Source organism: Tympanuchus pallidicinctus, unplaced genomic scaffold (assembly GCF_026119805.1).
Source record: "Tympanuchus pallidicinctus isolate F22 unplaced genomic scaffold, pur_lepc_1.0 scaffold1, whole genome shotgun sequence".
NCBI lineage: Eukaryota > Metazoa > Chordata > Aves > Galliformes > Phasianidae > Tympanuchus > Tympanuchus pallidicinctus.
The window spans coordinates 57,540,058-57,557,391 of NW_026294618.1; the positions used below are offsets into that span (position 1 = coordinate 57,540,058).

At 40.8% G+C, this 17,334-nt stretch overlaps 1 protein-coding gene across 1 annotated transcript in view; it reads left to right on the top strand.

The window, feature by feature from the left end:
* The first annotated feature begins 5,908 nt into the window (after window positions 1-5,908).
* Window positions 5,909-17,334, top strand: part of AIG1 (androgen induced 1) — a 119,558-nt gene continuing 108,132 nt past the window's right edge. Inside the window, exon 1 of the mRNA XM_052679565.1 lies at window positions 5,909-6,141. Coding sequence (XP_052535525.1) covers window positions 6,001-6,141 — 141 coding nt within the window. The 5' untranslated portion in view covers window positions 5,909-6,000. The remainder of the gene's footprint in view (window positions 6,142-17,334) is intronic.

The following is a 17,334-nucleotide window of genomic DNA, read 5'->3' on the forward strand; positions in this document are numbered from 1 at the left end:
TATACTCCAAAAAGGCATCTAAAGGCTTCCAAAGGTATTCTATTTATCTCTGAGATTACTTCCAGAATTGACATCCCAGTTCATCCTCTTCTTGTTTTATTTGATGACACTTTATCTTCTAGTAATCATCATGCTAAGCCTTGTCATAATGCTCCTTTACATCTACTTAAACTGCTTGCTCTTCAAGGTGTATCTGTGAAGCATATACAAGTGTGTTCCTTCTGTAAACAGAAAGTGATGGCAAAGGAGCTTGCAGCTCATCCACATAGTTAGAATTTAAGATTTCGGTCAGGAGCCAAGTTTTTCTCAAGGATATGAAGTATCAGTTTTTCCTTGTGAACACCCTTTATACACCTCTCATTCCATTGTGTTCTCTGCAGCGTTTTAAGAGCACTGTACAAGAGCCATCCAGAAATGCAAGGATTACAGTTACTTCATTCACTTGTAGAGAAATTCTCATGATGCAGCTGTCACGAAATATTTTCATTTTTGATCCAGGAAAAGGGTAGCAAGAATCATAATGCAGAAAAAGGTGGTTGTGAGAGAGTTCAAAGTCATTCCTATGTATTCATTTATTCAGCGGTCTTTGTGGTGATTTTCTAAGAGATCAACTATGCAATACCATACAGCTGGTTTCTTTTTCTTCTGAAGGCTAGTCTAGATCTCTTGCTTCTCCCTTAATTTCTGCTTTCAGCATACTACCATTTTATCTTCTGCAGTTAATCTCAATTAAATGGCCACCAGAACAGAATAATACATAAAGCCAAACAAAGAGTGGAGAAAGTAATTTCCCAAAGCCCAATTTGTAACTCAAGTTTTGGTACCGTATCAATGTGTGTGTTTGTCTTCTTTCTCATTTATTGTGGTGGGATTTTTGTTTACTTGTTTTGTTACAAGTGTATTTTAAAAGAGGCTTTTACTTACAGAAATATAGACATATGACAAATTAGTAAATGTAGACAGAAGAGTATTCTGTAATTTCTTCCATATCCAGTGGCTTCATGTGTCTAAGAACAAGATTTGAAAGGCAGCAGATAGAGTGTAGATGAGTGAAGGAAGTGACTTAATCCATCAGCACAGCCACGGGCTGAACTAAAGAAGGGAGAAAGTAGGGGAAAAAAAGGCACCCCAGAGATGTGAAGACACCTTGCCTAAGATTTCTACTTGTTCAGGATATGAATCAGATTCAAACAAACATTGATGGTATGTAGAAGAGAAAGAAACAAAACATCATTATCCAGAAAAACCATCCCATGGATCCACATATAACAGTAAGTCATTGCAGTACGGGAGAGTTCTGGTAAAGTTAATCTGCTCACAGTCTCTGCTTTACTCACACATTCTGAGCTCCTGATCTGCCCATTAAAACATCCTCTTCATAAAAGCTGTCACTTCAAAAAAATTAACTAACTTAACAGAGAAGATGATTGCAGCAAATTCTATTTGCTCATTTCTCCTTTATAGCAAGAAAGTTCATGGTCTTACAGGATAAAATGAAGTATCTGAGAGGATGAATGAGTTTCCAGCTCCCCTCAAACTCTGTTCCATGTCACCTGGCTATCTTTGCTCCTTTTCTATTTCCCACTGTTATGTACAGATAATCATACACTGTAGAACACTCAGTATAAAATATGCTCAATTAGTAACTTCACTGCCAATCCTAAACCTAAATTTAAGACTAACTTAGCAATAATATTTCAGTCATCACAAAAACAGGTAGCTCCAGAAGTATTATTAACATACTGTTCTTTGGACCTCACACAGATGTAGTATTCTCAATTTTACTCCTTTTTTTAATCCATCATTCAATTTTTATCATTTATATCTGTGCAAAGTAAATTTCCCTATTTTAAGGAAATGAATAGGGAATGAAGAAATAAAAACTTGCCTATATTTTATTACTGGTATTAACAATGGGCTCAGTTACAGCAGATAAGTGTGTTTACCAAGGACTTCAAGTTGAATCCTTCTCTAATAAGTGGGGTCATCACCTTAGTGATAGCTGACCCAAGTGAGGAACTATAGAATAAATACACACAGAAAATTTAAGAACATTTTAAAAACATTCCTCTGTCTTAGAAAAAAGTCAACATTTTATTTTCCAAAAACTGACTGTTGATTTTTAACTTGCAATGCTGCCAATAATTTCACTTATATCCACTGCAGTAACGCTTAATTTTTGCATTTTTGCTTCTGTGGGTGTCACACTCCCACACACTCAAGTAAGCTTACCTTGGCACAGTTTGTACACTGCCTCAAATATTAGCAACTGCAGTATCAGGTGCATCGCCAAGAACACACTGTGATGAGGCAGCACTTACCAATTTCCTGTTAGTTCAAGCAAGCAGTGCTACGTGTTACTCTTTGGAGGCAACTGCTTGTGGCATAATTCCTTGTAAACAACTTATTTCCATCTAAAGCAATTGCTTATGAAAAGGCAAAGGAGACTCAAAGGTCTAAAAACATCTCTGAGAGATCATTCACTCCTTTTTTCCTTTGATATTCACAAAATGCAATGCTGTTCAGAAATTCAAATATTGTTCCTTTAAAAAAGAAAGTAAAAAAATAGAAGAATAAAAGAAAAAGAAAAGAAAACAAACAAAAGCCCACAGCATAAGCATTCTCACCTGCTAGCCTGTACAGAAAAGATTAGAACCTGGACTCCCACATGTTGCACTTTATTCTGTCAGTGACAAATAGCAAAAACATCATGTTATGCATTTCATGCTAGAAACTGGATAGAAAACCCATCCTTTCAGTTGTGTTTCCACTCAGTTCTGTGGCATATTTTGCAGGCATCTTGCTTTCTGCCCCTCATAGCATGCAATGTTTCCTAACATCTCCCATCCCAGATACACCAGTGCTTCTGACTCTCTTCTTTCTCAACCTGTTTCCCACCTCTGTTGAGGGACAAGTACGATCCATCTCAAACTCTCACTTTCAAACTAACTTACCATGTGTGACTTTCAAAAATTCAGTTGAGGCATTTTTGCTATTTATATACAAATATTTAAACATCAGGACCTGATAAAGACGACTGGCACCAAATGTCACATTTTAGATGCTTATAGTCTACTTCACTATGATTTAGGTATTTAATAAAAATCCTGAAATGTTAAGTATTTACAAAATACTATGAAGTTGCATTCACACAACAATGTAAGGAGTACATTAGTAAATTACTCATTTTTACTTTGATGAAAAAAATGAAGTGCAGGTCTCACAGGAGAATAAAATTCACTGCAAACCCACTTCAGCCATAGTCCCAAAAGATTTTGCCACCTGTGTCTCAACAGACAAGGATTATAAACTCTGCAGTAACACATAAAGACTAATGGCAGCCTGCAATCTAATTAGCTGTTATTATAATACTGTCCAGAGATTCATCAGATACTCTTTTGAAAAGGACACAGGCACAAAGAACTCACCTACAGAGGAGTTAAGTTTCCTTTCAAAGTGCTCAAGAAAGAAGAGACTGACCAGGAAGAAGCTTGGCTGAGCCTGGCATGTTCGTTAGCCTGCCCCAACATCTTTGTGACTGAAGTAAAAAGAACGGGGAACAAAAGTGTTTATACATTCCATTTCATTTAAACTTTCACCTTGGATTACAAGGTTGAGTGAAGGTTTTTCTTGTGTGAGGTTAGGATTTTCTGCAAGTTTTGCTGAGGTTTCTCAGGAAGATTGGAGAGTAGAATTGAAAAGCATTCAAAACAGGGCTCCAAAAAGCCTGAGTAATTTTTCTCCTTTGTAAAGACAGGATGATTAAAAGCATGGCAGATCAGGAATGGTGGTTATCATGTTGTGTGCAGTGAGCGTTCACATCTGTGGAGTACTATTACTGACACGGAGGTGACCCAAGGAGTAAGGTCCTGTACATAGTAGAGTGAGGTGCAATTGGAGACGTAGAGCAAAGACTGCCTAAGGCTTCAACCAGCCTCAAACTCTTTATGTCAGAGGCAGATCTCACAGGTGTGTGTATGACTGTGATCTGCCATGCTCTTGAGCTCTGCAGCCACCTGTCTCTGGCAGCTTACAAAACTCAAGCTCAGAGAGGCTTGCACGCTGAGTGCGCCTCTACTGTAGCACTGCAGTTTAGCTCAAGAGCATTTTGGCAGTAAATCTCATGAACATCTAGACTTACACTGTGCTACTGGTCTATAACATGACATCTGTCAGAAAGCAAGCTGGATTCCCTCTGAAAAAAAAGCAAACAGAAGATGTGCTTCAGAGGTTCCCTTAAGATACTCCATGTATCAGTGAAAATCTAGTCCTCGGGTCCAGGCAAAAGCCTACCTACAGCGAAGCCTCCTGCAATACATGCAGCACAAGCACCAGATCCTCAGAAGCAGCAGTGGTGCAGCCCCACTTGTACTGCAGCACACTATCACCATTAGCAGTGGTCTCCTACTGTATTGACAATTCCTCCCAATACCACTTACATGGAACCTTAAAATTTCTTAGAATCTTAGAATATCCCCGGTTGGAATCCACATAAGGATTAGCCTATAAGTCTCAAACACATGCCAAACACCATAGAGACTGGTTGCCTTATGTGCTTTCTAGTGGCTTGAAACCAAGTAACCTAAGCAACCTAGTGGGAAATTCATGGATTCTTTGACCATGTCCAAAAATACAATTCCTCTGCAGAACCAGGGACCTTAAACCATCCTAATTCCATCTAGGGTAGCTGCTAGGATATGTTCTCCTACACAACCCTTCATTTTGCAGAACTCGAGCATAGAGATACCAAAAGAGGCACGGAAGATTTTTACTCATTATGCAATGAATATAAGTAGGGGACACACTGCACAGTCATTGATTCTTCCTGTCTTCCAGCAGCATAACTATGACAAAGCACCTTATTTTTCTAATATCTATTGCAGAGATGGCATTTATGGAAGTCGTTTGTCCAAGCTCAAGCATCACTGCAGGTGTTCTTTCTCTGTACAACAACTCTTCCGCACAATGGAACAATTCAGTGCCTCCCCTGCAACCAAACACTAAAACCCTCTCCTTTTTGGGGTGTATCAGTTCAAGCACAAGACCCCCTAGGTTGCTGCTATCACCAAGAATGCCTTGGAGATCAAACCTCAGCTGACAAAATCACAGAACCATTATGGCTGGAAGGACCTCTAAGACCATCCAGCCCGACCATCAGCCCATTCCACCACACCCACTGACCACATCCCTCAGTGCCACATCCACACAGCTGAGCACCTCCAGGGACGGGACTGCACCGCCTCGCTGGGCAGCCTGTGCCAATGCCTCACCTCTCTTTCTGAGAAGAAATGTTTCCTAATATCCCATCTGAAGCCGCCATTCAATTGTTCACACAAAGACTGGCATGTTGATCCCTCATACCACACTTCTGCTCACCTCCCCAGGCGTCACCTTTCACTTGATCTAACTCCCACAAAGTTATTTTTCCGGAGCCCTGTTCTACTGTTTTCTTTTCTCCTGGATTATGGCTAGGCATTTGGTCTCGGGGCCTCCTCAGACCCAGCACGAATCTCTGAGCCCTTTTAGCATCCCCTACCTACTCAACGGGTAGGAAGCCAGGGCCAGAGCCGAGGCCGCAAACCCGGGCATCACGAAGAGCTCACCTCCAGCAGCACCGTTCCCACGCTACGACCTCCCCAGAGCAGTACCCGCGTCAGGCCGGCAGCACTCCCCGCCCGGCGCGGCGTCACCTGCGCAGCCCACCTGAGGCAGCCCCGCGCCTCCACCGCTCCTCGGGAGCGGCGCGGCCCCGTCCCGCACGGCCGGGCACTGAGCTCGGGAGCGCGCCTACCCCACCGCCCGCGCCGCCGCCGCCGCCGCCGCCCGGCCCGGCCCCAACGGGCACCCGCAGCCGCCGCGTCGCGCTCCGCCCCGGCCCGGCTCTGGGAGGCCGTCCCGCCCGGCCCGGCCCGCGGACAGCCGGGCACGCCGGCACTCGCGGAAGTGCAGCGCGCTGGCTGTTAGCCCGCCGCCGCCGAGGCCGCCCCTGCAGCGCGCAACATGGCGCTGGTGCCCTGCCAGGTGCTGCGCGCCGCCATCCTCCTGTCCTATTGCTCCATCCTGTGCAATTACAAGGCCATTGACATGCCCGCGCATCAGACCTATGGAGGCAGCTGGAAATTTCTGACCTTCATAGACCTGGTAAGTGCCCCCGCGGCCCTGCCCCCCTCCTCGGGCTGCCCGCGCGGAGCGGCCCGGCCCGGTGCTTCGCGGCCCCCGGAGGCGGCCCGGCCCGACGGCGGCGCCAGGTGGTGACCTTACGGCGGGGACGTGCTGGGGCTGCGGGGCCGCCTGCGACAGACACTGATAAAGCCGAGGGGCTGCCCCGCGGGGAAGGTGCTGCTGGGGGTTTGGCCTTCGGCGGTGGCCGGCAGCACAGCTGCTGGTCCGCGTGTTCGGCTCCGAGGTGCTGTCAGAAGAAAACACGTCACGTTCCCTTTGGCCCTTCCCCGGCAGGTGTGCATGCGAGAATGATACAGGGCCCCTCGGCTCGCCACTCCGCTCAGCCCGGGTCCCAGACACACGGCGCGCCTACGGAACAAGAGGCGTTTAGTTGCGCTTGCTCATAAGGATCCGCGCCGCACGCGTGTGGCAGACGGCAGCGGGAGCTGCGCCTCCTTCTTGGGGGTTATTTTTGCCCCCATGTCCGCGCCTGTGTGGCCTCGTAGCAGTCTTGCTATTGTGGAAATGGGAGGAGCGGGGGCGGGGGAAGGACAGAGATGGGAGGAGACACTCCGTGCTTGGTTCAGAAGCTGGATGGCTGCTTGTCCCTTGGAGCTTAATCAAACCGTGTTCTTTTCTGTGAGTCTACAGAGTAATCAAACGAGAAACATTACAGTTCCATAGCTGCAGAAGAGTCTCACGATATCTCCTGTAGAACAAAAACCTCTCTTAGAACTTCATTCTGTAGTCAGACATTCTGTGTTACTACTAGTGCATTAACACCTGTGCACTTCACATCTGGTCAGTAGGCTGAGTGGTGAGTTTGGCAACCCAAATCAGACACTGTTAACCTAGGTGGAATGTGGAAGTCTTGCATCAGAATTAAACTCAGATTCCTTGAGGCCTGTATTTCATTCAGAGAGAAGCAACTACTGTGCTTTGTATTTAGTATTAGGATAATTTCTGTGTTGGGTGTGAAATGTTGGCTGTGTTCTTGGGCTCCACGTCTCAGCAGTGCTTTTGCTGCTGTTTTAAAAGGGTGTATTAAGACTTGATTCCTGGAAGGCAAACTAATGTCTACATTTGGCTTTTTTATCCTTCTGGGCTGCTGAACAGTGCTGTCAGTGGTATCAGTTGATAGAAATTAATGGCAAACCCAGTAAGTTAGGGTGGACTTTTGTCCTCATTGACTGTCAAGTTGAACATGTACCAACTAAAGCTCAAAGCCCACAATTTTGGTATGAATCTTCTTCCTCTTACTCTCTGTTCTTCTAGATCTGACAGTTGCTTGAAGATTAAATGTATTAGGGCTGTCATATTGTGAAAATAATGTTTGATGGTACGTGATATTAGTTATTTCTGCAAAGGCCTGCTCTTTGTGTTCATGTTGACTTTTCTGTCAAAGCATATGCATGGTTCAGGTTCAGGCTACTTCTGATGTGACTCAAAAAGTCAAGGTGAATGTAAGGTGCCTTCTGAAATGTCTAGAACAGTTAGCAACTACAGCTAGTCATCTCTAGTTATTTTTGTCCCTTAGCTAATAGTTGTCATGTGTTTCTCATAATTAGCAAGTCTTATAGGAGAAATGCTTATGAGTTCCTCACTGTTTTTGCTTCTTCTGAGTAAGAGGGTAGCGGGGAGACATGAAGAAACAAAATATTGTTTGACACTTGAGGAGGATAGGAGGAGGGGTGGTTGGAGGATGTTAGGCACATTTTCAAAATCCTTTGTATTGGCTTTGTGTTGAAAAACTCTTCCATAAGTTTCAGTTTCCTTGACCATGTATAGTGTTCCTTTGTCAGTCCTATTTGAAGGCTGTCTAGACAAAATATCAGCCATGCCAGAGTCTTGGCAGTCTTCCTGCTACAGATTGTACCTCTGCAAGCAGAGATTTCATATTTGACATCATAGAAACACATAGAAATTCTTTCTATTTCCAGAAACGGTTTACATGTTTTGAGAAAACTGAGGTTTTTAATTGCATCTAAAAAATTATGTGGATTTTTTTCACCTGTCCATTTGTAATGGGACATTCCACTTCAGTCTCAGCACCAGTAGAATCTCAGATATTTACGTAGCTGCCTTTGCAGAGGTTTTGTGTGAAATTATTTACAGTTATCTGCATGTAATGTGCTTTTGAATCTAATTATGAAAAACTAGTAGCTTGGAGTCTAAAACACAAGATAGAGTAAAATACTCTAAATGTATGCATTAATCTGAACAGTACTGATACTGTTTATAGAAGTCGAGCATTAAGATGAAATTGCCTAAATACAAAGTTAAAGCCTGTCTCTGTCTGTCCATAATATTTTGGATGTTCATACCTAAATAATATTTTCTTGGATGCTGATACTCCTGCTTAATCTTTCCTGTTGTTGGATTACAAAAGAAAGTCAGTGCTACTGATGGCTTCTTTTAACTGCTGTAGTTCTGGTTACTGATTCAGTTTCTTTGCAGTTGCAACATTCCCTTAAATATATCCCTGTCTATTTCCATATTCTTCTGATTAATGAAGCAATGTACTGGAGTGAAGAATGTATTGAAAGTATGTTTTGTGGTGATGCTGCTCTCTCTTGCTCATAGTGATCATTCCTCCACTTCAGGCTTCCCTGGTGTGTGAAGGTGGTAGATGCTTACCCTGCTTATTCAAAAATGGTCAGGATGTTTGCTTGGTATCAGCAGATTCCAAAACTTCTGAAAAAGGACCAGAATCGTTTCTGTCGTTTATAAAACAGAATACAGGTATGAAGAGGCAAAGAACTGTTGCCGGGTGATTTGTTATTGGGCCCAGCAGATTAAATTGTTGAAGTGAGCATTCAGGCTGCTTCAAAATTACACTTTGCTTTCATTTTGCCCCACTGTACAAACCAGGCTGCAAAGTTAGTTTCTGCGAAATAACCCAGGAAAGAATTGGATTCAGGTGCAATATTCCAAGACAGCTGTCTAAAATCTCTTATAAAGCTGCCTTTGTTAGACTCAGGCTCAATATTTTGTGCCTCAGCAGTAGATTGCTTCCCTGTTCCCTGCACTGTTACCCATGGCTTTGGTGCTGAGCCTCATAGTGGAAGTTGAGGTGAAAAAAATGCCAGTCCAAAGTGACTTTTTGTAACAGATTTGTCAGCTCATTAACTCTTGCAGGAGTTTTCCCTACTTATCATAGAATTATGAATGACCTGGGTTGAAAAGGACCACCAATGATCATTGAGTTTCAACCCCCCTGCTATGTGCAGGGTCTCCAGCCACCAGACCAGGCTGCCCAGAGCCACATCCATCCTGGCCTTGAATGCCTCCAGGGATGGGGCATCCACAGCCTTCTTGGACAATCTGTATTCCTTCAGCTCTGTAAGTGCTTGAAGCTAAATTAAAGATAAGTGGATCATTGTGCTTACACTGCAACCATGCACCTGCATTTATAAATACACACTTGTTAGGGGGCTCCTTTGTGTCAACTTTTGTAAAATGTCAGGATCCTTACTGTTGTGACGATTAAGTTTTTTTTACTCTTTGTTCTTTTGTTTTTGTTGTGAGAGGAAGCAAGAAATAAACAGATTCTATATTCCGGAACAAAGTGGAACTTTTGGGTACCAGAAGATGGCCACTTACTTCTATTTTATGTGTTTGAGTTGTGTGATAATTAGCAGAAAGCTAGCTTATAGTTAGCATAAATATGTATCTCTTTATTAATAAGGGGTTCCTGGTCTAAATAAATTCTAATTTTTATTGTGCAGTTTCTGTGGAAACTTTATTCTTCAAACAAGTGGGTATAAACCAAGACATTACTGCACATCCATAGGCTTGTATTAACAAAATCCTGTGTGGGTCTTTAATCATGACGGCCCTCTGACAGATTGAACCATGATATAGAGAGACAAAAGGCAAGAGGATATTTTTGGAAGCAGACTCAAGTGTTACGTGTTATGATTAATGTCCCTGTTTTGAATAACAGGGTGAATGTTAGGGTGGGCATTCATACCTCTCGATTCAGGGCAGCCAAAGCTGGACAGGAATTAATTTTGCTTGTGTCTGGTCATACACTGTTATTCTTCCTTTGAAAGAAATAGCAAGATGTCTATATACCTACTTTTATACATTGCCTAGCAGATTGAGTCTCTGCAAAACAACTGGTATAAGCTTTGCAGTTGGATCATCTTTTGGTGGTACGCATTGCATTTTTCTATAGTAATTGTAGTTTCATTAAGTTCAATAAGTCATCAGAAGTTAGTCTGTTTCTTGCCTTTGGAAAATTTTAGAAGGTCGTGGTATCACCAATAGCACTAGAAACTTGAATTTCCAGATTTGCTGTTTACCTTTTACTTCTTAGTGCATTTGTTATTAAATTATGTGAGGTGAAGTTGTTAGATAAAATAGATAACTGCTTAACAAAACATGGCTAAAATTACAGATGATTTGTGCCCTCCCTGAATATAGTCATGTTAATAGGAAATTAGATGACCAGTAAATGTCAATGGCCAGAAGACTTAGAAGTCAGTCTTTTCCCTACGTAAAAATCAGAAGTCAGCTTGATTGCAGTCAGGCTGGATACCCATTGCCCAATGTAAAATCAGACAAATTTGCATCAGCAATAGGTGTGTCGCTTATCTTATGAAATCACAGTGCCTTCATTCATGCCACTCTATTACAGTACATAGACCCTTACCACTAATATTAATAAAATACAATGCCATGTGCTTCTCTGATGCTAAACTTGGAAGGCCCAATTGTAGATGGCCTGAAATCATTTCTGAGGTGGAATCTCACAACTTAGGAAGGGTAAGGTTGTTTAGCCAGCACAGGGGTAATGGTGCTTGAGGTAAAGGAGAGTTGAGAAAGTAACACTGTTTTTTTTTGTTTGTCATTCATTACCCATATAATCAAATACTTTACACGTTGCCGTATATGTTCTGTGTGGTATTATCCTGCATGTATTCACCACATCTGTTAAATATTGTGAATTCCTCTTTATTTAATGCTGTAAACTCTTGCACTTCTTGAGCTGCTACAATTTCTAGTTGATGTCTGGAGATCAAAAGGCAGTTTGTGTTCCTGACTGCCTGGCTGGCTTCTGTTGAATGTTGAGCAAGTTTCTTCACTGACTGTATGGGTTAAACTTATTGCAAACAGAGGACAGAAGCAAGAACATGTTCCACAGTCTATGGAATATAATTATATGACTCTTCCAGGATTTCCTTTGTTGAAATGAATTTCACCTTCTGCTCTTCTCTTTCATCATCTGTGAAGTTACCCTGCTAGTCACCCACCTTTGTCAAGTGTTTTATGGCTTCTGCATGAAAAGATTACAGAAATGTAAAATGCTATTATGTATTACTCCCAGAGGTAATTCATCACCATGCCTAAATATCTCGCTGTTTTTACTGTGGCACAGAATACAATCACCAGTATTTATCAGTTTACGGGATTGCTTTTTGAGAAATAACCAGGTGAGACTTCTTAATGGTCCTTGATGTTTCTGAGAGAAAAGACGATGATATGCGTAAGGGAACCTTTTAATAAGTGTGTTTTTTAAAGCCTTTTTTTACCCTCAGGCTGTAAACAAGTCAGAGAAACAGTGATGTGCAGTGAGTGCCATTAATGCAGTAGTAAAAATGTAGTAAGATCACCTTTTCTTATTCATGTTTTCCATTTGCTCTTGGTAGCACTATTACAAATTGAGAGGAATTGGAGCACTGTATCAAAGAGTTCAGTTTTCACATTACATTAGCATGTCTTTATTTTACAATTGGACAGAAGTACGTTTGACATTCAGTTAGGGAATTCTTAGGAATGTTATGTGTGTCTTGAAATATTTATGTTGGCAGCAGGGTTGGCAGGAGAAGGGAGGAGAGTGGAAGAGAGGACAAATTGGGATCACTTACTATGGTGATAGATTTAACTAACGACAGTAATATTATTTTATGACTTGGAGTATGTAAGTGATAGGTAACAGTACTATGTTAACAGTACTATAAAGCAGTGAAAAGTGTATGGTTTTGCCAGAACAGTTCAAATGATGACAACTTCATGCAGTTGGTTTAGAAGGTTTTCTGTTTCCCTTTGAAAAAAATCCTATATACACTGCATGCAGCTGAAAGTTTTTCTTTATAATTTTATTATAGGAGTAATGATAACTCAGTTACTCTTGAATGGCTCCATATGATGATGTTATTTAATACTTTAAACAATAATTTGAAACAATCTAGCGTTGTAATCCCATGGGATTCATATGCTGAACTCAAAGCTGGGGCTCTGAACTCTACTGATTTCTTGTGAACACAAATCTATAATCAAATATTTAAATAATATGTGCATTTTTTTATATTATATTCATGTTATACTTCTGAGGCTAGTGAAACTTACACAGTAAATAAATTTGAGAGACTGACCTTCTTCAGTCATACTGAAGACCTACATAACCTATTAAATAATGGTTTAACTAATATAGAAAATAGCAAACTTTTTGTTTTGAGTTAAAAATATAAATCAACTCAAATTCTTCCTGAATCTTTGCGGTTAGGTCTGCCGGAGGTTGTACAAAGAACTGCATGGTGGAAGTTGGTGCAGGTAGTTGTTATTTCCTTAGGCTGCAGAAAATATATGAAATTGATCACTGTATCTACAAGTAGGAAAATGCTCACACGGTAGAAATCTTTTATCGTTGGCATAATGGGAAATTCTAATGTGTCAGTATGCCACCGTGCAACAAAATAATATGAAATTGTTGGCAGTTTTGAACAAAGTGAAATGAAAATATAGTGAAAGCCAGTTGAAAAAATAGGTGGTTTCACAATGTATGAAAGATGGCATAATGTAGATTTATCACAAGAGATTGTCCAGTGTGCAAACAAAGCAATAAAATAGAAATATCTCAGATTCCTTTCATTATGTGCAACAATTTCAGTGTTTCAACTTTCCTTATTTAATAATTGAAGTTGTCAGTGCCTGCCTATCCTAATGAAATTAGAAAACATTTTTCTAATTGTGCTAATTTAATATAAAATCTGATGTTGGGAGGAGCTCAGCACATGCAGAGAATCCATGTCATTTGGAGTTCTAATTGCTAGTGCCATTTACAGTCAGTAAACATGAAAAAGAGCAGTGCCAGTGACAGGCTTGTGTTCTTTCTGCAGAGCTGAAGAATGAAAGAAATACGGCTGTGTAGTAAGTTCACATGATACCAGACATGAATATAGAAAGGTTTCTTACTTCTTACGAAAGCTTTTTCAACTTTTGCCATATTTATGTGTGTTTATTTGAATAATTACATCTTCTCTGTATCGCGTTTTCAAAAGCTTTGAATTTGTTATAAGTCTTCATAGTGTTACATCCTTTGTTGCATTCTTACGTGAAATGCAACATTTTTTCAACTCAGTGTAGTGAAATTTACTGCCTCTGAAAAAGGCATGTTCAGCTTTAGTGGATGGAAAAGTTAACAGCGGCGTGCAAGAGAAAAGGAAGAAATAAAAGGAAGAGGAAGTAAAACTTGCAGCCATTTCAGAGAGGATTAAACGAAAGTAAAATAAAATAACTAAATGCATTCCAGTACAGCTTAAAAACAAGTCCCTCTTCCACTGTGAACTGGAGTTACGCGCTTTGAGAATTTCCATCAGCAATTTCCCAGTTATCTCAGGGTATTTTACACTCTCTTGGCATACGCTTGGCATTGTTTGTTGTTTTGTGTTTGTTTGCCTTTTCCAACATACGGCAAAATTTATGGATTCTGTTGGCTGGAATCAGATCAAACAAAAGTGAAGAGGTGGGAGAAAATCAAAACCTGATTGTCATTTGTATGAAGGCTCCTTTCTGGCAGCTTAGGTAAGTCCATGCTATTTTCCCTCTCAGGTTTGAAAGAAACATTTGAATGTCTCATGCTGCATGCTCTGAACATCTTGTCTTGCTACTGTTCTTCTAAGAATCTTGTTTACAGTAGGATTTGTCAAACAAATACTTGCCAAGAGTTGCAACTGCATCGTAATTTCCGCTGAAATCTGCATGCAGTTGACATAGCTCAGATATTTTTGCCACACGTGTCTGTTAGGTTGGCTGTTTCAAGGTGCTTTAGGACTGCTAAGAGGATATCTTAAAACAAAGCTAGTTCTACTGTTTTTTTACCAGTGTCTTGATAAAGTAAAACAGAATGTGGAGGAGAGTAGAATGTCAAATCCCTTGCTAATGCCTTGCTAGCTTGTCTTATGAAGCAAACCACAATGGATTAGTTAAGTGAAACAGTTTAAGAGGACTGAAGCTTACCTCCATAAGAGCTTCTAGATGCTTCAGGCTGTTTAGGTTGGTTGGGTAAGGACTTAGCAAGGAATTTTAGTTTTACTCTGTTAATAAGCTCTTGGCTTATTCTTGGTTTTGAGCAGTGCTGTCTGTATCTATACGTATTTTTAAAACCTAGTCCTTTATGCTCTATTTGCATATATTTTTTTCAGGTGTCTTGAAGGCTTCTGGCTCTGGCAGCACATAAGTAACAAACTGTTATTTATTATTTTTGCTAGTATTATTAGAATTCAAGTAGTTGTGGGTGTTTCACATGCAGAGCGCAGGTGGCATATGCTTCTAAATGTACTTGTTTCAGATGCAAGAGGAAGAAGAAGCTGCTTTTAATGCTACTGTATAAATTTATAAAATGCATGAATGCAAAAGGAGTGTTTTCTCTGTGAAATGCTAAACAAGCATGTGTCTGAAGTGATGGAAGCATTCATACAGCTGATCTGCAGGCCAGCGTGTCTGTGTGATCCTGAGACGCTGAACTAGGACCCTTGTCTGTTGGGGAGATGCACGTTTTTAGGCCCAACTGACAGTGCAGGTTCAGCTTTGTGAAGGCTGCAAGTAGGAAAAGCAGGAGAGAAAAGGAAAATGACAACACTTTGTACTGGGGTGAACCGGCGAGAGTGTACCATCTGACAAGCCTAGTGTTGCAACAAACTGGTGTTCAGGTATTTGCCTGTATGAGGATAAAATGAGGGAAGATGAGATGTGGAGATGCAAAGTGGCTGGTATTTCTCAGCAAAACCAGCATGTGTTAGCTCCCTCAGACTTCCTCCCTTCCTTGTCCTCGCCTGGTTCTTTCCTCCCACACATCCATGCCCACCAGTGCACACAGCCCCCTCACTTGCAACACAGTACCACTTCTCCGTGCAGAACTTACTGAGCTTAGCACACTTCTGCACACCAGAGAGTGCCTGCAAAACTTTGCCCTTAGCCAGAAGCCGTATGCACTGACAGATGCAGAGGTCCCCATTTGCTGTTCACTTAAACTTACAAATTGACGCTCCATGCTATGACAGCTTTTGTGACCTTAGTTTACTTGTTCTAGCTTTGTTCCAAGAGCTGAGAATTTGCATGTGCACACAATTAGCTGCGTTCCTGTACATCCTGGGAGGTGAGTCCTAAGAACGTGTGAGTCATCAAGGAAACCGTGTGGACCTGAAGTACAGCACTGTACTTGTGAACTGGACATTCAGGAGGCTGAAAGGAATTAGGGGTATTTGGTGACAGATATGCACTGGTGTGTATGTTTAACATAATTGTTATTTACTCATGTGGTACATAATACGAAAATATTAACTTGTGTTTGGAAAAGCTACATTGTGGTCTACTATGTCCATGTGCTGTGAACATCTGAGAGTAAACTGTTAGTACTGAACACAGTGTAGACAACCAGTTGATAAACCATCCATAGAATGGCTTGAAGGGTTTGAGGCATCAGATTCTGTTAAGTTTTTGAGTGTCAAAAAATTCTAGCTAACAAGGCAGAGCACACATCTTTCAGGTTAGCTGTCTCCTGACCTACCAGGGCTATAAGGGGATATTTCTGTATTTATTAAGAAGCTAATGATCGTTTGTAATTCCAACATATGATCATAGAAGATTAGTATTCAAATCTCCTTGACTCAGTGCCAGTATAATTTCAGAAGTTAAACACCTCTAAATTTCCAGAGATGATAATCAGTGCAATTAGCTCATATGGCATTTCAAGATTTTTTTTTCTTTTTCTCATGTTTGAGGTAGAAGCTACTGAAATGGTATTGCCAAATTAATTAATTAAAAGCTGTCTTGTTCCCTGTGAAGCATGAAGTTGTGTTAAAATTATAAGATGTATTTTATCTAGACGTATTTTAGAAACGGTTAGAGGGACCTCTTGTTACTTTGGGCATTTGAGCCATTGGGATCTGAGCTTCTTGACTCCAAAATTCAACCAACAACATACAAACAAAATGTGAATGTTTTTGAGGGTGTACAGGGGATGACTTTGTTCATCCACTGATGGCTTTGTGAACAAAAATGCTCCTACTTTTTCCTCTTCCATTTCTGTCCCTTGTCACCCAGTCAGGCTCCTCAGTTTCACTTTGCTGTTGAATATCTCTGTATTTTTTGCTCTTTTTTTTTTTTTTTCCTTATAGGAAGGAACAGCCCTTTCCCCATTCTTTCTGTTCTCTTCTTACCTAACTACCACAGCATCCTTGATCTTTCAGTTCTGTATTCTAGTTCCAGCTGCACACCCAGTTGTCTTCCAGCAGCCTGTATTTCCATGTCTAGTGCTTCTGTTCTTATTCCCACAATGCTCATTACAATCTTTTTCCATCAATCACATACACTTTTTCCCCTGTGCATTCCCCGCCTTACTCTGTATTTTCACCTTGTCCATCCCAAATACCCAACCTACTCAGTGTCATTCTCATGTCCTTTTAAAGCACCCTGTATAGGTCCATAACAAGAATCAGTCATCTTTTGCCAGAAAACCATGATTTCAATCTAGTAATAGCTTTAAAGAAACCACATTTGGAATCATGTTGTTACATAAGAATTTCAGCTTTGCTTTTTGTTTTTGAACAAGCTTTTAAGCATCCTTGTTACAGGAAAAAACACTGGTAAGTGTTAAGCATAATGGATCAAGAGCCTAGTGTTTATTTTGGTGTTAAAATTTTGTCACTTTTTGGTAGTCTGCCGTGCAAGCTTTTATAATAAATTCCAATTCAGAAACATGTCCTTGATAAAAATTAATGTTTCAATAGAATAATCAAAATGATATAGGGAATTGGCAATCATTATTTATTTAGGCATTTTAAATCTTTTTTTTTTTTCCATTTATATGTTTTAAATGAACTGTTGAAGTTCTTTTAATTGTATTTCATATTTTCTTGTAAGTAAACTCATCTTATAGTGGTAATT